This window comes from Pocillopora damicornis, chromosome 1 (genome assembly GCF_964200805.1).
Source record: "Pocillopora damicornis chromosome 1, jaPocDami1.2, whole genome shotgun sequence".
NCBI classification, from domain to species: Eukaryota; Metazoa; Cnidaria; class Anthozoa; order Scleractinia; family Pocilloporidae; genus Pocillopora; species Pocillopora damicornis.
Window position 1 is genome coordinate 29,463,847 of NC_142670.1, and position 23,159 is coordinate 29,487,005.

The following is a 23,159-nucleotide window of genomic DNA, read 5'->3' on the forward strand; positions in this document are numbered from 1 at the left end:
GTATGTATGTATGTATGTATGTATGTATGTATGTATGTATGTATGTATGTATGTATGTATGTATGTATGTATGTATGTATGTATGTATGTATGTATGTATGTATGTATGTATGTATGTATGTATGTATGTATGTATGTATGTATGTATGTATGTATGTATGTATGTATGTATGTATGTATGTATGTATGTATGTATGTATGTATGTATGTATGTATGTATGTATGTATGTATGTATGTATGTATGTATGTATGTATGTATGTATGTATGTATGTATGTATGTATGTATGTATGTATGTATGTATGTATGTATGTATGTATGTATGTATGTATGTATGTATGTATGTATGTATGTATGTATGTATGTATGTATGTATGTATGTATGTATGTATGTATGTATGTATGTATGTATGTATGTATGTATGTATGTATGTATGTATGTATGTATGTATGTATGTATGTATGTATGTATGTATGTATGTATGTATGTATGTATGTATGTATGTATGTATGTATGTATGTATGTATGTATGTATGTATGTATGTATGTATGTATGTATGTATGTATGTATGTATGTATGTATGTATGTATGTATGTATGTATGTATGTATGTATGTATGTATGTATGTATGTATGTATGTATGTATGTATGTATGTATGTATGTATGTATGTATGTATGTATGTATGTATGTATGTATGTATGTATGTATGTATGTATGTATGTATGTATGTATGTATGTATGTATGTATGTATGTATGTATGTATGTATGTATGTATGTATGTATGTATGTATGTATGTATGTATGTATGTATGTATGTATGTATGTATGTATGTATGTATGTATGTATGTATGTATGTATGTATGTATGTATGTATGTATGTATGTATGTATGTATGTATGTATGTATGTATGTATGTATGTATGTATGTATGTATGTATGTATGTATGTATGTATGTATGTATGTATGTATGTATGTATGTATGTATGTATGTATGTATGTATGTATGTATGTATGTATGTATGTATGTATGTATGTATGTATGTATGTATGTATGTATGTATGTATGTATGTATGTATGTATGTATGTATGTATGTATGTATGTATGTATGTATGTATGTATGTATGTATGTATGTATGTATGTATGTATGTATGTATGTATGTATGTATGTATGTATGTATGTATGTATGTATGTATGTATGTATGTATGTATGTATGTATGTATGTATGTATGTATGTATGTATGTATGTATGTATGTATGTATGTATGTATGTATGTATGTATGTATGTATGTATGTATGTATGTATGTATGTATGTATGTATGTATGTATGTATGTATGTATGTATGTATGTATGTATGTATGTATGTATGTATGTATGTATGTATGTATGTATGTATGTATGTATGTATGTATGTATGTATGTATGTATTAAAATAAAATTTCTTTCCCGGTTATTAAAATAGGTTCACGCTCTCAGAATTTGTTATTATTATGAAAATAATTGAGGTAGCCGGAGAGTGTCTGACACATGATCCCAATTCTGTTATTTCTTTGGTACAATGTTTTGACTCCGATTCATAGTTAGTCGGAGACACGGTGGCCTAGTGGTTAGCGCGCTGGACTCCGGATCCAGAGGTCCGGGTTCGAGCCCTGGCCAGGTCATTGTGTTGTGTTCTTGGGCAAGACACTTTACTCCATAGTGCTTCTCTCCACCCAGGAGTATAAATGGGTACCAGCAAACTGTCAGGGAAACCTGACAATAGTTGCTTCATGCTACGGAAACTGGGATAAGCTCTGGCAGTCATGGGCCACTAGGCTTGTAAGACTAAGCCACGACCAAGTTAAGACAAGTACTTCAAACACTCTCTAGTAGGCTTTCCCTCCGCAACAGACTTCTTGATCTCATCCATGAATTTATGACCACAAAAGAAACATTTGTCGTCGTGTTCACCTTTGGAAAACCCACAGGAGCAAAAGTGTTGTGCATCTGTGGTAATGCGATTGGGGATGAGGCTGTCTCTTGATTGATGATATGTCAAGAGAGATGGCTGGCGGAGAGGGAGCCAAAGTTTACTGATGTAATCATGCCTGAATACCTGATTCCAGCGGTCTTTATAAAGGCTGTTTCTTGCATAGCTGGCAATTTGAACATGCTTGGCTTCCCTCCCTTGCATGGTGTTCACTCCTAATCCAGTTTCATATTTCTCAAATACCCACTGGGTGTGAACTGGGACCAAATGTCCAATGCTCCAAACTGTCCCTGATACAGTGCCTGTGAAGAGTGTGACTGCTGTGAAGTAATCCCGAGCTAAGACCTTGAGTTCATCAATGGCTGGCTGAGTAATGTGGTACATTGAAAAAATGGAGGCACAATCTCTGAGCTTCATTGCAATGAAAACAATGAACAAAAGTTTCATAAGCAATTTGGGATCATCTGAATCCCCCCTGATGGCATTCACAAGGTACATAAACCCATGCAAAATAAGTCTTGAGTCCTTTCCAGTCAGTCTGTAAGAAAAGTCTTTGTCCTTAGACCTATCTTCCAGCATCCACTTTCCTAGCTGCTTTTTCAAACGTCCAGCTTTTACATCACACTCTAGTGCCTTCATGTACCTTGACATTGCACATGCTGGGGATAGGTCTGATAGGCTGGAGATCTTCTGTGGGAGGTTACTTGAAGAAATTGCTAGGTTTAATAGCATTGTGTGTAAATGCTGTACCCCATTGTTTTTAAGGTGAAGGGGCTCTACAACCTCTTTATCACACAACTTTCCAATCAGTGGCTGAAATTCCTGCCTTGATTTATTACTGGCAATAAATTTGGTGATTTTTGTTCTTTTTGTTGAGGCTGCAAGGCTGGAGGGAAGCTTTGCCTTAAAACTTTCTACCTGTTTGGCAATGTTTAATCTATCTTTGTATGGCCATGGTTTCCACTTGCAATCATTCATTAGCCCAAATTTTCCATTCAGTGTAACACAGTCCTCTTTTGATACATTTGCAAAGCTGGAAAAATAAGTGGCAGCATTGTTAAGTTCCCCATTAAGGAAAGCCAGAAATTTCATGTCTGAGGGAACCAGTTCAAAAGTGAAGGTTACTTGCTTCTCTGACACTGTATATGTTTTCTTCTCAATTGCTTCAATCTTGGAGGTTAATTGCAGAGTAAATTGCTCTACACATGGGTGGTCTTCTTTGCAGTTGGCACCAAATAAAAGAAAATTGTCATTTGGGCTAGCCACTCTTGGCCCAACATTTAAGAAACTCACCAACCAGGACATTGACTCATCCCACTTCCCAAAGGGTGCTCCATCCCCCCCAATTGCCACTTTAAAGGATCCTTCTTTGTGACCAAACCAATTAAGTTTGTCATTGTCCTTTCTAAATTCATTTGTTTCAAAGTAAAATTGACTAAGCATAATTAGCATTGTCTCTAAGTCTCTGTAGACCCCATCAACTCGTTGATCCCTGGGTAAGGTAGTGCACAGTGTTTCTCTCACTGACAAGGTCTCTCCAACATTGATTTCTTCAATTTTGTGCATGAGAGCACTGTAAGCAAGTGGCCTTGGAATGGGAACTCCAAAGCCAAATTTGATTCTCTCCCTTGAAAGATAACTTTTCATGGTTCTTTTCCCAGTATGTCTCATAACCATTGCTGATCTCCCCTGCTGGTATTTTACTTTTCCAATGATCCCCCCTGCATACAGTAGAGATAAGGAACGGATGAAATTTTCATTGCTTTCCTCGTACTCCTTCGCTTGAGCATTTATTTTCATCGCAGCTGCCCTTTTAAGCTTTTTAGAAGAATCGAAATATTTAGAAATATCAGCCATTTTGCCATATTTGAGAACAGTGGAAAACATTCCATCAAGAGCAGGAGTTCTATCTTCCACGGAACCTCCGTTCACCTCTGAAGCAGCAATCAGGGTCTCTAATTGCCTTCTGTGGGCACTTCGTCTCGGTAAATTTAATTTACCCTCTCCAGTGAGTTCAGTTGGGCTTTTTTTCCTACTTGTAGAAGTGTTTTGCAAGATTTCAAATGCTGTCGCACGGCTTTGAGTTGGCGGGGTCACCTCAAGCTCAAGCTGATCCACACATTCTCGTATTTTCTCGCCATTTTTTTGTAGGCGCTCTAACTTTTTTCTCAGAGCAGAGAGCTCTTTACTCTTTGACAGATACTCTTTTCGAAGGGTAGCCCTTTCTCTAGCTAGTTCAGCTACAGGGAATCGTTTCTTCTGCGAAAATGCAAGCGATCTCCGAGGGGTTCTTCTCTTCTTACTTCCCATTGCCCGATCGCCACGGTCATGGGCCACAGGCTATTTCCTTTCAATTAAAATTGAGTATTTTTGTTACAAATTTTTACACATATAAAAGCAAAATTATGACCGCTCAACTCGAAATTATAAACGATCCATATCTCTTCTGTGGTTCTACCGTTTCCTTTTTGAGCAAAACGAGTGCTTTAACATTATTTACCTCCGTTTTTGAAGTCGACTGAAGACTTATATTTGTAACTGCGATCGTTCTTTGGAGCCCTGTGTTCACTACGAATGCAAAAATCAAGAAATATGGACAAAGTCGATGAATCAGATATCAAACTAAAGCTTGAAAGGAATAGATTTTATTTTTTAGCGCCAAACGTTTGTTTTCATTACAAGTCTCCCGCAAACAGGCAAAATAGATGACTCCCCGGGTCCCTCTGAGTCGCCATGAAAATGGCCGAGCGAAATTTGGCCTTAAAAGGACTGGAATCTAGTGGACATTTCCTTGGCCCAATTTGAGGTCAAAATTTCCAAGCGTGACTCAAACTGGCAGGTGTTAGAATGCCCGAGATTTTTTTTATGTAAATTTGTAAAGTTTTCATATTCTATCGCCTCAGATGTTTTCCGAAAGTTGAAACTCGACCCATTTCAAATTCGATCTAAAATAACATTGAAATGATGAATCATGAATGAGAATAATTTGAGAGATTTTGAAAACAACATTCGCCGACCTTGCCCAGTTGCAATTAGAATGACTTTTGAAAACATCTTTTGTCCTCTAGAAGGCGCTAAGCACGCGAGTATAAAATAGAACGCCAAGATTACAACGTAAGCTGCATCGGTCTGTAAGTGTCACCATAGCAACACACCCAAACCTAAGATAGTCTCAATTGAGATGGCTCTGGCCTTGTATTCGTATAATAGCCTTTATTTTGAATGTACTCCTTGTGAGTCAAATAGTTACGTTTCTACTGAAAACACTCCTTGATGGATCGATGCTACTGACAAAGAAAGAAACATTGAATTGGCCATCTGAACATCGGAAAATAAAGATTGATCTCTGAGGCGTTTGTGTTCAAATTGTTCTATAAGAAGACTGCGGAAGCCATTCAACTGATAGTTCGATCTGCGTGCGTAACTTTAACTGTACCCAATATGACGCTGGGCATCGTTTATCGCATATTTTTACAGAAGTGTCTATAGACTGCTAACTATAGAGTAAGTCCTAAACATTCCAAGCAAAGTAAATCTAAACTCTTTCCTATTCGTATCCACTAATTTAAGGAAGAATACAATGTTTTATTACCAAAATTTGATGCATGGCTGTGCACAAAACTTAAATTTGACTGCACATCTATGGCCAATATAATACCAAGTCCTACATAATAAATTGTGAACAAGGCCAGGAGAAAAATTAATGTACAATACATCTGCACAATTCACGTAATTATGAAAAGTTTTCAAAAGACCTGTTGATAACTGATACTAGGAGATCTAATAATATTCAAAAGAATCTAAAATTTGGTAGAAAAATTAGAATTCAGTGCAGGCCAATTTCACAACATTCTAAGAAAAAATGTTCTAATGAAAGAGGCTTAACAAAATTTTGCAGCATAACAGCTTTTCACAACAACCATATGTATCTGCACAAAAATAGTAAAATCGTTCCACGTAGTCACAATCCTGGCTTCAATGCAGATTTCCTATAATCCTGTAGTTTAAGCCTACCATGACTTCAAAACTTTGATACACATCTTAAAAGGAGAATAACAAATAATTTTCAAGTTTCAAACTTTCTTGTGACGACACCATCAATACATGTTTACAACTTATTTAGAAATGTGGGCCTAACTAAAATGAAAAACTTCACATATTCATTAAATCAGGTTTATACCCATAAAGGGAAACTTGCTTTCATTAAAGGTGATGAAAAAAAAATATGGGTAATCTAAATTTCAAGGATTTACGCTGTCAGCAATGAATCTTCCTTACTCTCGTTCCGCTAAAATGGGCCATTTCAATGCAGTTCCCCTCGGATCAATTCGTGAGTTGCCTGCGGAATCGTGCAAGGAGATCAAGGCGAGTGAAGGAGGAAAGGTGGTCAGCGGTAATAATTATTGGATGGATTCAACCAGATCTGGTAACTCTATTTTAGCTGGTTGGGACATGAAGACAGAAGGTTTGTACAAGACATACATGCATACACCCATACTACCTTATTGCATAGCTCCCCCTTGGGGGCTCTTCCGCCATACATGAATGTCAAAACATCAGTGCCAAAACGATGCAAAGTGTGTGAACCATGAGATGAACTATACGTGTGTGTGTGTGTTACTCATTTGGTTGGACAGGAAAATATTGTAAAAAAGGTTTGCCTTTTGTTGAGAGGAAGCGCGAATCCATTGTAATCAATTCCTTTTCACAAAAAGAATGGTTTTACTCTCGATTATTTTTCAAATGATTCAGAAGCCTCGTGCTAAGTTATAATAATGTCAGAGGAACTTATGAAGCTTTTTAAACCCTTCACCCTATGAGATTCTTGCAGTTAAGTTACAATCGTAACGATAAGAATTAAAATTTCCGTTTAAATTTTTTTTACTTTGTAGCCGACTACTTTGATCATTATAAGAATCTAAGCGATGCCGATAGAAAGGGCAGTTACGTAACTCCCGAAAACCAAACACATTATTTGTGTAACGACATACTCGTTGAGGGATGGTATTGTTTTGTGGGAACTGCTGGAACTAAAATGCCAACCACAGGTGTGCCATCATTAGGATGTGGTACAAAATTGTCAGGCTGGTTGGGTGGTGCTCATCCTACAGTGGAAGATGGTGAAGTTTACAGGACGGTATGCTTTAGTAATAATTACAAAATTTTCAAATTCTCTGCAAAGATTTTTATAAAAAAAAACTGTTCATCCTACTTCGTCTACAAACTTCATCAGCTATCAGATTGTCCTATGCGCCACTGTGCCACAGACCGACTTTGAAGCAAATGTACTTCACGTAATAGGATTCATAAATAAATCCTTAACTTCATCTTCATAAGAGGTTAAGTGTGGTCCAATTTTCCTTGTCATAATCATTTTAAACACAATTGATGTGTTTTAATGCTAGTTACAAACCACCAGAATGTCTTATCTAGAAGTATTCTCACTCGTAATGTTAACGAGGACCACTCGCGTAGAAAATCAAGAATGAAAATATAGTTGGTAAATCCTAAACTCGAAGGTAAATAGTTCAACTGCAGTGCCTCTGCATTAATTCATGAGAGATGCGTAAAGAATGATCTCGAGTAATTGGAAATGATGCAAGGCAGGAAACGTGATATTTAACTCATGGTCGCCAAGTGTTTTATGGCGTTAGTATATAGATTTAGGCAAGCCTAAGAGCGGAGCTCGCATTTCTTTTTTCCCGCACATCTCTTCAACAAAACTAAAGTCCCTACAATGGATAAAGTGCTTGGTAATATTGATGGATTTTCATTCGCAACTTCTCCGTGTCCGTGTAGAGGACTGATTATAAGATAGTGCCCGTGGTACAGTTGGCCACGCATGCCAAAAGTAGCACCTTGTACGGTCGGTCATACGGTCGTACATCCAAATTTTTTCGGCTTGATGGGTTACTACTATTTTGTATAATTATGGGGCTACGCTCTGCGAGCTCCGCTATTGAGTACTTGAAAGTCTTACCATTGGAATGGTCTCGTGTAAGTCGAAAAGGGAATTTTCTCTCTCTCGAAAATACTAAGCAGTTTATTTTCAAATTTAAATCTGAGTGATTTTTTCCGGTACGTAGCTCCCTGAAAGGGCGTCGAACTTCATTCCACAGTGACACCGATTCTTAAGAAAGCACTTTTTTGTACAATATAAGGTTTAGGGGTTTTAAGACAAATATTATCAGAAGTAGAAAAACGTGTGTTGTAAAATGAACTTTAGATGTTTCCGCAAATAAACTACAAATGTTTATTGAATCTGAGGCAATTTTAACATTATGAATCAATTCAGATAAATTTTTACTATACAAAAAGGGTTGAGGTAGAAGTGTAACTTTACCGGCAGAGGGATGGTGTATTCATACATGTATGCAAAATATATGAGACGGAGTGCACGTTTACTGTAACAGTGATATTTTGTTTAGGTGAGACTTACAGACAGATAATCCGCAATATAAAGAGAGATTAAAGATCGATGAATATTCAATAGAATACTTAGAGGGACAGAGTGTCTTAGTTTTGCAATTATAGCCTACAGTTTTACGAATTTTCAAAGCAATGTATTCAGTATGGTTCTTCATAGAAAGACTGTAGAAGGACGGAATCTTAGAAATCAAGAAAGACATCCAAATCTTCTAAGATCACTCATTGTCAAATATACTTCTTTTAGGTTGAAAGGGTAATTTCTTTGGATAAGAACGAAATATCACAAAATAAGATTTTTCTTAGTATTAAGGCTTACTTTATTTGAAGTACTAGTTGGCCATATGTGTAATTCTAGAAGTTCCGGACTGAAAACGTGTTCTAGTGATTTACAGTCTCTGTCTGACTAAGTATAGAATGTCAGTGTCGTCAGCGAAAATATAGTTAAGTACAAAGATGTACAAAATATATAATAAAGGTCCTGATACAAAGCCGCATATTGTGAAGGTTATTTCAGATACGGTTGGACTATTTTGCATAATTTACGTCTGGTCTCGTAGATACGATGAAAAGCGTTTGTTTATAACTCCACAAAAAACAAAGTGATGAGACAATAGAAAATAATGGAACAGAGATGGGGGTTTCTAGGTCTTGGGATATGTCGATTTCCATCAAGTTATTTACAGATAGTTTTCCGACCATTCCATGCGTGTGTTGACATGCAATACTGGCTATTGAAAATTAGGTTTATTAGAAATAAAATGACGGTGAGATATATAAATCACAGGACGATAAAATTTTAAGACCAACTAGACATTAGGAATCCGTTTTTCCTTGTTCAAAACTGTTGTAACACAACACCTCCATATGCTGCGAGGCGAGAGTCACGTTTCGCTAAATCCGAAAGCAATGTTGTTTAATTGTTTACTTGTGCAAGTCACGCATCGCTTTTCGTTTCGCGTAAGGCCCTTGGAAAAAATGAGAAGAAAAAAGAATTGAAATAAAATAAAAAAGACGCCCGTCCTCGTGTCGCCTGTGGGTAGTATTAATGCGTCGGCGAACAGCGAGATGAGATCGGCTCTTTTAGTATTAAACTTTCTAGAGCAATAGGCAACTACGTTGGGAAACCACGATGCCTTTCACCCCAAGATCAAAACAAAATTTTTTTGCTCTAAATAGTGTTTTCAATATTTTTAGTTGCATCTTGGGTGAGTGACTTACTTGCGCAAGTCACGCATCGCTTTTCGTTTCGCGTAAGGCCCTTAGAAAAAATGAGAAGAAAAAAGAATTGAAATAAAATAAAAAAAGACGCCCGTCCTCGTGTCGCCTGTGGGTAGTATTAATGCGTCGGCGAACAGCGAGATGAGATCGGCTCTTTTAGTACCAAACTTTCTAGAGCAATAGGCAACTACATTGGGAAACCACGATGCCTTTCACCCCAAGATCAAAACAAAATTTTTTTGCTCTAAATAGTGTTTTCAATATTTTTAGTTGCATCTTGGGTGAGTGTTTCTCGCGCAACCCATATAGAGAGGGAATTCTGTTAAAATCAGATAACAAAGATATTGCTTAGGTTCGTTTCATCGTCTGTCTTCAATATGGGGATGATTTTTGACATTTTTGACCCGGCTGGGTTAGGGTTAAGTTTTTAGTTAGATCTGAAGAAATTACAAGATTGAATCTCATGGTTGCATGACATATAGCAAAGAAAAAAGTCACGCTAATTGTCTCTGTCACGCAGCGAAAATATCTCATAGCCCGCGGTCATGTCAGTGGTTGTGATCAAGTCAATACTCGCTGTGTGTCACACATTACAAAATAAGTGTCCCAGACAGGTTTTGTCAACTGCCAGACCTTACGTAGTGTTCTTTGCCCCGACGAAGAAATGATTCCTCAGAACCTTGAACCTTGTATGACCACTTTTGATCCGGCTAAACTTTTTAAATAAACGGGATTTTTTTAAGGTAAGTGTCAGTAAGCGTTTGTTGCGGAAGATCGACAACGTGTGTCTTCTTTTGTTTGTGTTGGAAAAATTGAATATTCAAGTTTTAAGGCTCTTTCGGCCCGTGGATTTAAGAAGTGGTGTAACTTGTAATCCAGTTTCGTATAATCCACTTTGTAGAATTACTGTGTTCGGTTAAGGACGATAAAATTGTGGGTTAGATTCGACTGTCTTCACAGATAAGAAAATGATGTCAGTACATATATATTGCTGGTGTCTTCGATGAGATAGACGGCATTCATTTCATTTTCTGGGACGCAGTTTCCTTCTAGAAAATAAAACTCTTGTGTTTTGATTCTCAAAGAACGTTTTTATATTTCATTTTCAAAAGGTCTCGATTTGCTCTTGCTTAAAGGAAAATAAAATCATTTGCATTCAGCTTGTGACAGCTGTCTGTTTGTTTGGCGTTCAAGTGTCCCGCGACCGACAGCTGTGGAAATTCATTTCACATCAAACTTAGATTTCATTTTCTATTTTAAAAACTCAGATCTTGTCCTGGTGTGAAACACTCAAATAAAAAACATTCAGGAAAAAATCCTAAAGTTTAAGAGTGAAGTATCAAAGTGCTTAATACCCTCTTGGACTTTATTTATGTGAAATCCTGGTGTAGCTATGGTTTACAGACACATATTTTAATATAATATTGACATACTGTTTTTACTGTTTGTGATTGGCTATCTTATCAGACAAGTTTTCAATAGGAATATATATGGAATGATAGACATAGGTGTTATGATTAACAGTGTCTGGACTGTTGATAATAAATATTCAAAAGAAACTTTAAAGTGTATATGAGGGAAAGATAATAAAAATGTTGATTTTTTAAAATGATTTTATGATTCTATGTGTTTTGTGTGATCATGTGTATTTCAGCAAAAACTGAAATCTCTCTGCAGAACAATTAGAATATTATTTTACACACTTGATTACAAAAAAGTTGAGCCCCAAAAAAGTATGATCCATGAATGATGAGGCTGAAATACTTGAAGGGAAGTGGTTGTGTAGATATATAATTAGTGATTCACTTTTGTCACTATTTATGAAAAACCTTTGTTATGGTAATCCTTTCCTTCCAAGAAAGTGTGGATAGCTTTGCTCACCACCTGCTAATGGTGGCTGTTGTGTGTATGTGTACCCAGGGAGCCACAGGGTCTCATCTTTTATTATTGTAAACTCTTTTCTAAGTGTCAAGCTTTTTGCAATCGACTGTATGCTGGTGCAAGTGTGCCTGAAGTAATAAGATTAAGTTGTCACAGGTCTTAATTCAACATTGGGTTTTTTCTTTTTTCTTTTTTTTTGAGGAAGAATGCTGGTAACTTTTTTTCAGGATTAAGATGAGAATTGTTTCCTTTTTAATTAAGATGTCCATCCAAATAGATTCATAAGTTTATAATAATATTATATAATACTTGTGTCACAAAATGATGTAACTACAGTCAAACCTTGATTATCCAAACCTCTTTGAGAATGGCCCTTAATTTTTGCATCATGATGATATTGCTTAATTGATCTGTATTCAGTTTTTTGGTTCATCACTATTTATACTTTAAATTATCTGTACTCTTGATTATATGGGCATGAAACTCAGAGTCACAGAGAATCAATGCGTCCTCTTTAATTCTTTAACCTATGTTTATATATAATTTATACATATATATATATATATATATATAATTTATATATAAGTGAAAGAATCAAAGAGGACACATACATATAGAAAGTTCTGTCTGACAAGCGCTTAGGCGCGAAACTCAGAGTAACAGAGAATCAATGTGTCCTCTTTGATTCTTTAACTTATATATACTCAGCTCTGCTACCACAGCATTGAGAACTTTATGCCAAGGTAGACTCTACCCCCACATTTATATAATTTTATATATATTTTTTTGATATTGAAATCTTAGGGTACTAATCAAAACTAGAGAGATCAATGAGAAACAAGTCTTTCTTACAAAATAACATTGGTTGCTGTAAAGGTACAATTATAGGGCATTTTAAGCAAGGTCATCAGTCTGTGGTGTTTTTTACAGATAGAGTGCATGGGTGAGAGTAAGTAAGCGAGTGTTGACTTCCAAATATTTCATTATCATGTAAGTGTACAATTTGTGCACTTAAAACGCCACAAAAGACAGAGGCTTGTTTTGGGACCAGACAGTCTATTAAATGTATATATCTTAGGTAAATAACACACTAGACTATTACATAAAAGATATTTGACAAATACAGTAAACTAACGATCCAGTAATCCAGAATAATTAACAAACACAAGTGAGATTAATTAAGATACAATAATTCTTATGTAATACTTTTGATTGTCTGGATGGGAGGGAGACTAGAACTCTCTTAAAGCTAGAAATAAACTTGTTATTTACTTGCTTGCCAGATTACTAAAAAGATGTGCACAGATACCTAAGCAGTAATATACTAAAGTACTATATACTAATTTGCACCCTGCTTGTACCCAGTCCAGGCCTCTCAGTTATCAATGTCTAGATTCCAATTCATAGAGATTAATATTCACTTTAGCAACATCTTTTTTTTTCTTTCAGTTTTTTTTCATAATTTACGGCGATAATTTATGATACAGGACTTGATATGGATGAAGATAGCATAGTCAGTGATGCTGATTATCAAACTTTGAATCTTTCTTCAGAAGGTCTGCATTATTTATTAATAATTTAGTTATCTGTAAATTCTCTTTCCTTATTTCTTTTTTGTTGTTGTATTTTTTAAATTTTTATTGGAAAATTTTAAGTGGGAGTTTTTTCTTGTCAAAGAACTGAGAGATAGCATGCAACCTCTGGTTCACCAAAAACCTTTTGTTTATTGTACTGCTATTCGCTCAATGTTTTACACCCAAACATTAGTATGCATACTCTCCATACTGTCGTTCTCTTTACATTTCTTAAGGTGCTGACAACAAGAATTTGTTTTACAAACAAGAGTTTCTTGTGACCTTCACACTGAAATGAATCTTTCCTTAATTATTTTTTCTGTACTTCATGTAGATGTAGCTGTTGTTGTTCCTGGAGGGGACTTTCACAAGGTTTATCTCAAGCCAACACAAACAGCAGCAATCAAAAAGAAATGTAAGTTACTCCTGTTTTTTTTAACCTTTACACTGTAACATCAGTATGCATATTCTCCATACTGTTCTCTATACATTTCCTTGGGTGCTGACAAGGAGAATTTGTTTTGTAAACAAGAGTTTCATAAGTTGGTGATCATTTCTTTATTCTTGTGACTTTAATGTGTAATTCAGGGGGGGACATTGTAATGAGAATTTAGATGATTGGTAAAATTATCGTTGGAATACATGTATGTACTTTCTTACTGCAATTGCCATGAAATGTCATGAAAGCCTACAACATTTAGTTTAATGGGTTGGACTCAGAATCAAATGCTCCTTTGTTTGAGGACTGGTTGACACGACTTGTGCGGGGAGTGTCTAAAACATGATTCAGTCAAAATTTTTCCCATTGGCAATGAACTTTTTATATGGATTACAAATTACAATTTGACCTAGTGTGCTGGACATTAAACCAGACTATTCACATGACAGATTTGTTTTGCAGCCATATTCTAGGCTAGGGTGCTTCAAGGTACAGTTAATCCTTTAACTCCCAAGATCGGAGTAGTAATTCTCCTAACCATCTGCCGAATGATTTTCATTTTGTTGGTTTGGAAATTTGGTACTGGATCAATTAGCAATCTCATAGTTGGTATTTTTCTTTATTCTCATCACTTGTCTGCATGATATTGTGTAGATATAGTAAGGAGAAATTCTGTCTTGGTCACTCTCAGGAGTTAGAGGGTTGAGGGAGCTATTGGCTGAAACTGTGCATGCAATTTTTTTTTTTTCTGAGTGTAATTTTTTTCTATCTTTCATCTGATGTTCATAGATTCAAAAGGACCTAGAAGACCCCAACCAAAGAAAGAGCTGTACTTAAAACTGGATGAAATTTTGTTTGATGCTCTTCGTCAAGAGTTTGAAGTGTGTCCAGGTTACACTATTGATCGACTCTATATGGTGAAGTTCTTGACAAGTGTTGTCCAACGACATTTAAGTGACTTTCCAGATCTTGACAACCTTTTGAACCTTCGAGACACTGTGTTGACTGGTCGCATCAAAAAGGTTTTTCCAGAGGTAGAGTATAAGAGAAGACAGGTCAAAGAGGATCAGTATAGAAAGGCGTATCCTTTTGGGAAATTGAAAAGAAGTTTTTAGAAATACAGTGTATGATTAAATTCAATTTTCGATTAAGTGTAAAAAATAATCTGGGGTTGTTTTGGTTTCGTTTTACTTTGCACTGGAATTGGTTTGAATTAAGTGTATGCCACCTTGTTGATCAATCAGATTCAAAGCTGAAACCAACTGCTATTGTCTTTGCTTTCTTGTGATATTTCTGTTATTCTGATTGCCTGTTGTGAGTACTTTGCTTTTGATTTTTCAACACTCAAGCAAAGTTAACTACTGTACTGGTTTCATTATTAAGAGTGAGAGGCAGGAAAGAGGTGGAAGATGGGGGGGGGGGGGAAGGGGCAGGGGGGGGGTAAAAACTATGGGGTTGAATGTTTGGGTGGGAGGATTGATGAGGGATACTCCATAGGAGAACCTAGGGTGCATCTGAGGAAGGGTGGTCACTACAGAGGCTGGTAACTTTAGGATTTTTTTTTTTTTAGTATTGATGTTAGTTTTGAAGGATCAATACTTCTAGATGGTCATTAAGTTTCACTTAGCAATAGCAATTGGTTTTTTTAATAAATTTGATTCAATGTTTGACTCCTTGACTAAACTCTTTAGGTGGTTGTATGTAAATATCAGAAGGAAACCTTCCAGAACCACTCATCATGATGAAGGTAAGACTTTTGTATATTAGCAGTGATAAATGTTTTCTCTTTTTTCTAGAACATTTTTTTCCAAATCTGGTGTCTCACTGTTGAAATGTAAGCATTTTTCTGTAATAGCATAGATGTTTAGATTGGCGAGTTATTAGCGGATCAAAGTTGCCAATATATCCTCTGGGTTGTCATATGTTTCCACTCTCTTTACTAATTGTTTGAACTGGTCGAGCTAGACTTACTACAGTAGTTTCAACTCAGGTCATGAAAAATATAATGCAGGCAGTTCAACTCCTCACACATCACAATAACATCAGCATTCATATTCCGCTCCATAATGTTCCCCAGACATATCCTATGGTGCTGACAGCAAGACTTTATTTTTAAAACAATTGAGATTTTCTTTTGTGTTTGGTCCTTTGTTCTCATGATGTTAACGTTTGACTGAATGGGGAATAACTCTTGAACCCTGACAGTTACTTGTATCTAATTTCTCCTCACAGTATCTGTGGTGAATCAAAATGTAAAAGTCTTGAGAATAAAGGATATGATCACCAATTTTAGAAGCTCCTGATTGTCAAACAAGTTCTCCTTGTCAGTACTATATGAAGTGTAGAGAGACCAGTATGGAGAATATGAAAATTGATATAAGGATATAAAAGATTTCGGGTGAAACAATTTGTGGCTGAAAAATGGATAGAAAATTAAAGGTTTTAGGGCAGATTGTTCTTATCTCGCATTTATTTTACATCGTATCTGACCATATCCTACTCCCAGTTCTTAGAGATTTCAGAGAACAGCGAACTGATAGTTAATATTTTCAAACCACAGTTAAAATTGAAAGTGTAAGCACCACTAGCACATGGACACCACCTGTTGCGTCTGGAAATGTATCACGGAAGCGAGCGTCACCTGCACCACACTCCTCATCATCAGCAGGTGCCGGCCATCACCAAAGCTCACCCGCTTACACAAGTGCCACATTGGAGCGCTGTAGCCCCAATACGATGGTTGTAGACAGCAGCGGTGTAGGACTATACGGTGGCGAGTCTCCTGGGTGTGATAGTGGTTCTGATGGTATGGCATTAGATGTTAGCACTCATTTCAACGTCGAATGTGAAGGGAGTGAGAGATCAGCTTTAATTATGGACAGCTCCAATTTGCAGGAATGGTAAGAGGAGAAATAATCTCCATACTGTTCTCTAAGAATTTTCCTTGCTAGCAAGGCTTCTTTAGTTGGTGATCATTTCCTTCAGGAATGATTTTTTTTTTAGGAGAAATCAAGTGCTAGCGGTCAAAAAGTTAAATGTACATTTTGTATCACTAGAAATGAAGCCTTGAAACTTCCCTAATGCTTCGGACTGATAGCCATAAATCGCGCCTGAGTCGGTGGAGGGATTGAGGCGTGCGAAAGCTGGATCACATTTCGCAAACGAAACGGTCTCAAACATTGTCTCGTTACTACAACAATTACCAGTAGTTGCTGAAGGTACTAATTCACTATTATGGTCGGAATGAAGGTCAAATAACAACGTTTGTTGTACTGAACAGGACTATCCCTAAAGAGGAGAAGATAACGAGGGGGCGTACTGTGCTGATTTCGAATTTCCCTCCCTCCCCTCCCTTGCTCTCTTTCGCACTCTGACACCTACATATACGGTTTACTTTCAACACAAACAAGACTAAGTTAATGTTTTAATACTGCAATGTTTAGGGTGGTTTCAAGCTACGTGCAGGACAGTTCATGGTATGTTCCCGTTCAAGATGTGGTAAAAGCATTCAAAAAAGATTTTAATGTGGACATTACGTACAAAGAATGCCACCAGCTAGTCCTGTCCGCTTACGCCAGTCCTAGAAACCGACTGATCCCCAAGAAGAACGTACGAGTGTCTTCCATTGGGCAGCAGTATGTGTACAGGGGAATAAGACCTATCAATAAAGGTTCTGGGTCTTCTGAGAAATCTCAGGTAACCTCGATGTGTTTAAAGTGGGTTTCAAGAGCTTTCTTCAAACTCGTTCTCAGGGTCCTCCCTCTTTCTCCCTCGAGAAGGGACCCTGGCTGCGGCTCAGTCACGTGCCTATGCAGACCAAAGAGTGCCGTAGGGAGCAGGAGATTTTAAACTGTTTTTAACCTTTTATTAGGGGAGTAGGGGTTGGGTCTTCGACGCAATTTTTTCCAACTCCCTAAGCTTAAGCTGGGGTACAAAAAGTTTCCCCCTACCCATCCTGTTAGTATTGACAAAAAATTAAAGCGCAAGACCGTCCCTCGGTTTGGTTTTTGTGTCTCCCAATTTTTAAGAGACACATTACCAGCTTCGAGGGTGGAAGAGAAAAGACCCTGGGAACGAGGTTCGGTCTTTCTTGACGCAGCTACCTCGCGATATTTTCATTAAATTTTTTTTTTCTTTTGCAATATATAAAACATTTTTGTCTAGGAAGAGACAGGAAAATATTAACTTTGTTAGCTAGATAGAAAAAGACGAAAGTGATGCGATCGCCCCCAAGATCTCATTAGTACTTCTCCTTACTGTCTACTATAAAGTCGTTGATGATGTTAGTTCGGAGACGTTGATGACGTTGATGATGTTAGTTTGGAGACGTTGGTATTGGATCAACTAATTATCTCTTAATTGGCATTTTTCTTTTTTCTCGTCGCTTGTCTACTTGATATTGCATTGATGTTTTATGGAGAAATTCTGTCCTGGTTATGAAATATAGTTCAAGTTATTTTTTTCCCGGAAATCGTTGCAACTGGGAAAGTTTACTGACTGGGTCATTTAGTATTATCAACTGAGTTGATAACGTAAATTGGCCACCGTAAAGAGTTTTAAAGCTGACGTATGGAGCGTTAGCCCTTCGTGTGAGCATTAGCCCCTTCCTTCACTGATTCGCTCTGACGAAGGGCAAACGCTCGAAAAGTCAGCTTTAAAACTCGTTACGGTGGCCAATTTACATTATCAAATCAGTTGATAATGCTAAATTACCCTGTTATACTTTCCCACCGACGCAGCACCACAGTTTCTTTAGAAACTTACCACCTTTATTAAAGTTTATTGACTGTTTGTGTGTCCTTTGTTTGTTTCCTTGATTTGAAACTTTTGAAACTACAATGCAGCTTGACTCTTGAACCTCTATGCCTGAAACTCGTAACATTGCAAAGTGTTCTCGTTAAAGTCTCGCAAACTAATTCCCGAAGTTTCTTGTAGGCTAGAAACGAATTAGAGTTCGCTCGAACCTTTCAAGGGGAGGATTCCTGCGAAGAGCCCGAGGAAGACTGGAAGCAAAGGATGAAGGAATTGACTGATGAGCGCGACCAAGCATTAAAGGAACGGAATCAGGCTCTCGCGGCCCTAATGGAACTAGAAAAAGAACATGCAGAGGCATTGGGGACAATAGAGAGAATGAGGAAAGAAAAAACGAGAAGTAGCGTGGCCGAAAACTCTTTAAGGACGAAGAGGGAAACGGTAGTCAGTAACGTAGAACTCAGCGCGAATCACTGCAAAGAATCGTTGCTTGAAAAGTTGTGGGAAAGATTAGGAGGAGCAAAAAGCGATTTTGTGACAGAAAAGAAAATGGAATGTGATCGAGACAATTCTGATTATTCACTTTTGAAGGAGATTGTCACGCAAGCGAATGAAGAGCGTGACAATTTACTGAAAAGGTTAACGGAGGTTAAAACTGAAAGGAACTCGTATTTGGAGCGCATTCACTTGTTGGAGAAAGAAAACCAACGACTGCGTGACGCTGTAGATTTTCAGCACACCGATGTGTCACAGCACCGGCTGTTAGATGACATTTCACGACATTTGCAAACTAGCTGTCACGGTGAAAATGACCCGAAAGAAGCGTTAAGTTCTGTTCTGGCTCATTTAAAGTCAAAGCGGTAAGTGTCTCATAATGGGCCATTTCCGAATTACCTTTGGCCTCTTTTTCAAGGCGAGTCCTTGTGCTCATCCTCTCATATGATTATAGGGTTTCGTTCACATACAAATTAAACTCATATTCATGCGAATGGTTGAGCACCAGGCCTCGTTTTGAAGAAGAGGCCACTTTCATCCAAGTGGCATGGAAGCTATCAGATGATTCCGAAAAAAACCGCCAGACGAATAAAGTTCATGAACGAAAAGTTCCTGAAATTGTTCAGACGCTCTTTCATGTGAAGAATCATAGTTTATGTTATCATGCTCAGCCTCATCCAATAATTGCTTAATATCTAATCTAGTATTTATTTGTACGTGTCAGCTAAAAAAATTTAGGCCTCCATATCTTTTTTCTACTTTCAGAGAGAAGTTCAGACCTACCTTAAATTTGCGACTGAACAACCTTGAAATTTTTCATCACTTGGCCATCAACCGATGTAAATTAAAACTAGTTATGTTTGTCTTAGCAATATCATTGTAGACTATTGCGAACCATCTTAAACTGTGATGGGCTTTTGAATGATTGTGATAAACTATCTTTGTCTTCTTTGATCCACTCTAATCATTTTATTATTATTATTGCTATTATTATTATTTCAGGAAACAAGTGACTCCGTCACGGTTAAACAAGTCTCCAAGACTTGATCATGGCAATGGTAGAAATAGCAGCGAGGATCTAGCTACTCACCCAGTTACTTACACCTTGTCTTCAGAGATACGAGACAATGGAACAGCTTTTTCAGGGGACTTAGTCGCCTCAAACGATGAATTTCTGAAAGAGAGATCTGAGGGATTAGTAAATGGCAATGTCGACAACAAAGAAAGTAACGCAAGCACTAAACAACCGGATATTGAGCAAGATTTTCTCGTTTTTACATCAGGTAGTGAAATGGTCGAGTTCTCACGACATCCTCTGGAGGACTAAGTTCGATACAGCATGTGTCTTCAATCACAGAATGCAGTTTTTTGGGTATGAATCTAGCTCGCTAACTTTTACTTGTCAAAGAGAGCATCTATACTTAATTTAAAAGGGTTATCAGAACTCCTCTTTGTGCTGTACGAGTTGTGTTTAAGAACGAAGTTGCATTTATATATCGTACTCAACCGGAATTGTACTCCACTGGAATCGTCCTCAATTGTATTTCAGTCGTATCGGAGTCTTCTCAGGTCGTACATTAGTCTTACTGAAATTGGTCCTAGTTGTTTGACGATCGTGTCAGGGTCGTCTACAGTCCTTTTGGAGTCATCTTTGGTCGGTTGTGACTCGTACCAGGATTGTCTATAATCGTACCTGAGCTATTCCTGGTCTTACATTATTCGTGCTGGAGTCGTCCTTAGTCGTTTCGGGTTCGTCTTCAGTCGTACATGAGTTGGCCTTAAGTCGTATATTAGTCGTGCCTTGGTCTTACACAGTGTTACTTCTGTCGTACTGAATTTGTAGCGGTTTGCTTGGTAGAGCTGTAGGTTTACTTCATTTGTTCACAGTCGCATCGAGTTATTACGTGAAAATTCCTTAAGGTCGTGTACTTTCTGGATGAGGATAAAAGTCACCACCTTAGCAAGAGTTATTCGTTTCATGTAGATTTTCATACGCGCAGTCAATCCACTGCTAAATTCGGGCGGTTGATTGTACTCATATTAACACCAGAGCTTTGATGGACGTTTTAAACGAGGTAAAACTCAGAGTGCAGTCTTTACATTAGAGGGTGCTCCGACAGCATACCCAGTACTTCGTTTTGTATGGAATTTTTCCTTTTTTTGTCAGCAGAACTAGAGCTTTACAGTTAAACATAAAGAGTTCTTCCCCTTAATTTATTGAGTACGTAATTTATTTTAAACCTCGATAACTTATTATGCTATTATGTTATGTTATTAGTCTTTCTTTTTCTCAGCAGAAGAGCGGGGTACCGGTAATGTTGTTAGACGTAGGATAAGCGGGTAAATCGGCAAAACATTAGATCTTTGTTATTGTTGCTTTACCTTGCTTTTGTTGTTGTTGTGGTTAGAGTTGATCAATCTATGTAGCATTTGTGTTATCGATTTATTGACATCACACTTCTTTATTCAAGCAGTAAAGGACTTCCGTGGTCACATAGCCTCATTTAAACACGAGAGTGGTGGTGTTGGTTGAGGGAGAGGGGGAGGGGGAGGTTGGTGAAAATCTGAGACAGTGATATATGCCCTTGAGGGTATGAGGGTTTGCTTAGGGTTACTTCGTAAAAATTACCTCCGTCTTCCCCCCCCCCCCTCCCCCAACCTTCCCTAAGGTGTTCAGACAAGGCTGTGAAGATACAGAATAAGACCTTTGTTTCTTTAGAGTAATACACCTTTTCAATACGCCCTAATCTAAAGCATGATAACGGTGTTCACAAGTACCACTCGAGCAACGTGGGCACACGTGGTTTCTAATTCATTTATTTACGAAGTGATATAAATTCGTTATATAAGATTGTTACTTATTGTAACTGTATAAATTGTAAATTATTTAACTTGGGTTTTCCTAAGGTCAATTTTTAGTTAAAGAAAATAGGAGAAAGAACACAATTCAATATACTAAAGAAATAATCTTAACTGACTCCTGCGTATTGCCATAGCAGTAAAAATTCTCCTCAGGTTTTGCAAAGCGTTTTTTATTGACTGTCTAAATGATAGCGTCTCGGGTTTTGCTTCACAGCGGCCTTTGACTGGTCTTAAAAACACGTGTCACCCTTTCGACCAATCAGATGCAAATGTAAAGAAAATTGCACCTTGTCACTCGCGTTTTCCCGCGCAGTAGGCAGTTTGCTTGTTTTTACTTTGAGTTCTTATTTTAATCCATGTGATCTTTCTTTGCTCTGATGGTAGATTTTACTACTTTGCTTTTGTTTTTAAAATATTCAATCTAAATTTGCGTTAAAGGATCATACATACGTGGCTTTTATTGTTAAGAAATAAACGCTGAAGTTTCTTCGTATTTTGTGTCGTTTGTCCGTAAATTGGAACAGGTTCAACGCGCATTGCGTGTTCTGGGATAATGTCAGTCTGTATTTGTTAAGAAGGAGACTCGGAGCGTCAATTGATACCACCCCGGACTCTCGATTATGTAAATTATAATCCCAGTAAGAAACTCTTGGTCCAAACTTAAGCCCGGTCGGTTCGATTCGTTATATAGTGGCTTCTGGCGAAATGTGTTTCTCTCACAGCGTCTCTGTCCAAGCAAGCTTGATATCGGGTACCAGCAAACAGGTATATTCCCCTTCAGTGGAGAAGCCAACCTCGTCCCCAGGGTTTTCTCGGTTTTTAAAAATATCGGTCGATCGAATCTGGACGCTTTCTTCGTACCGCCATCTTCAAAAAACCTGCCTAAGAAACCTGTTAAGACGAGGTTGGAGGAGAAGCTATGCTCAAAATTACTTCACGCTGCTTAAACTAGGGCTTTTGGAGATTGAACTTCCCTAAATTATATTTCCGTGTTGACTAGAACAGTTACCGACACCGACGTACTTTGGTAACAACCGACTGTAAGGGTGCACGTTCAAACGCTTGATCGGCCCAATCAGTTTTTTCAGGCGAAAAGAGCAAGCAGAGGTTCAGAATTTTTTTTCCTCAGCGCCTGCAGCAGAAAATTTCTATGAGAAAACCATTGAAAAATAGTAAGAAAATGTATTCACATTTGCTGGTTGGTGCACATGCTCCACCATCCATCTCCAGGCCTACGACCAAAGCCCCTTTCCTGACTTCAGGTCCTTCATGGTGTGCAGAGCCTCAGTATACTTTACGCTTCTTAGATGAAACAAATTGACTAGAGCAGCAACAAAGCCAAAAAAACAAAAGGCCAGACACAATAAAAAAAAACCAAAACAAAACAAACAAAAACAGTGAACAGCAGCAACAACAACAACAAAAGAAACGCACACGCAACATAAACAACCAAACACAAGAGAAAATACTGAAACCTTAATGTAGACAATAACAGAAACGGTTTTACCCATCTGTCTTAGATCCTATG

At 37.5% G+C, this 23,159-nt stretch overlaps 2 protein-coding genes across 2 annotated transcripts; one reads left to right on the forward strand and one right to left on the reverse strand.

Annotated features, from left to right (window-relative positions):
• Window positions 1-1,708: 1,708 nt before the first annotated feature.
• LOC149053182 (uncharacterized) lies at window positions 1,709-4,616 on the reverse strand. Its single transcript, XM_089189026.1, has 2 exons — window positions 4,482-4,616; window positions 1,709-4,328 (listed from the first exon to the last, which is right to left on the reverse strand). The coding sequence occupies exon 2, from the start codon at window positions 4,289-4,291 to the stop codon at window positions 1,853-1,855; it is 2,439 nt and encodes an 812-aa protein (XP_089045152.1). The 5' UTR covers window positions 4,292-4,328; window positions 4,482-4,616; the 3' UTR covers window positions 1,709-1,852.
• A 5,587-nt stretch (window positions 4,617-10,203) lies between these two features.
• LOC113679579 (uncharacterized) lies at window positions 10,204-22,121 on the forward strand. Its single transcript, XM_027196544.2, has 9 exons — window positions 10,204-10,371; window positions 12,959-13,065; window positions 13,418-13,498; window positions 14,312-14,603; window positions 15,214-15,269; window positions 16,083-16,422; window positions 16,966-17,218; window positions 18,458-19,134; window positions 19,772-22,121. The coding sequence occupies exons 2-9, from the start codon at window positions 13,005-13,007 to the stop codon at window positions 20,094-20,096; spliced, it is 2,085 nt and encodes a 694-aa protein (XP_027052345.2). The 5' UTR covers window positions 10,204-10,371; window positions 12,959-13,004; the 3' UTR covers window positions 20,097-22,121.
• The last annotated feature ends 1,038 nt before the right edge of the window (window positions 22,122-23,159 follow it).

Bases quoted from the DNA above. Each gene is read 5' to 3' on its own strand.
- LOC149053182 (XM_089189026.1), bottom strand. From the start codon at position 4,291: ATGGGAAGTAAGAAGAGAAGAACCCCTCGGAGATCGCTTGCATTTTCG.
- LOC113679579 (XM_027196544.2), top strand. From the start codon at position 13,005: ATGGATGAAGATAGCATAGTCAGTGATGCTGATTATCAAACTTTGAAT. The intron at 14,604-15,213 runs GTATCCTTTTGG...TAAACTCTTTAG, and splicing joins GAGGATCAGTATAGAAAGGC to GTGGTTGTATGTAAATATCA. The intron at 19,135-19,771 runs GTAAGTGTCTCA...TTATTATTTCAG, and splicing joins GCTCATTTAAAGTCAAAGCG to GAAACAAGTGACTCCGTCAC.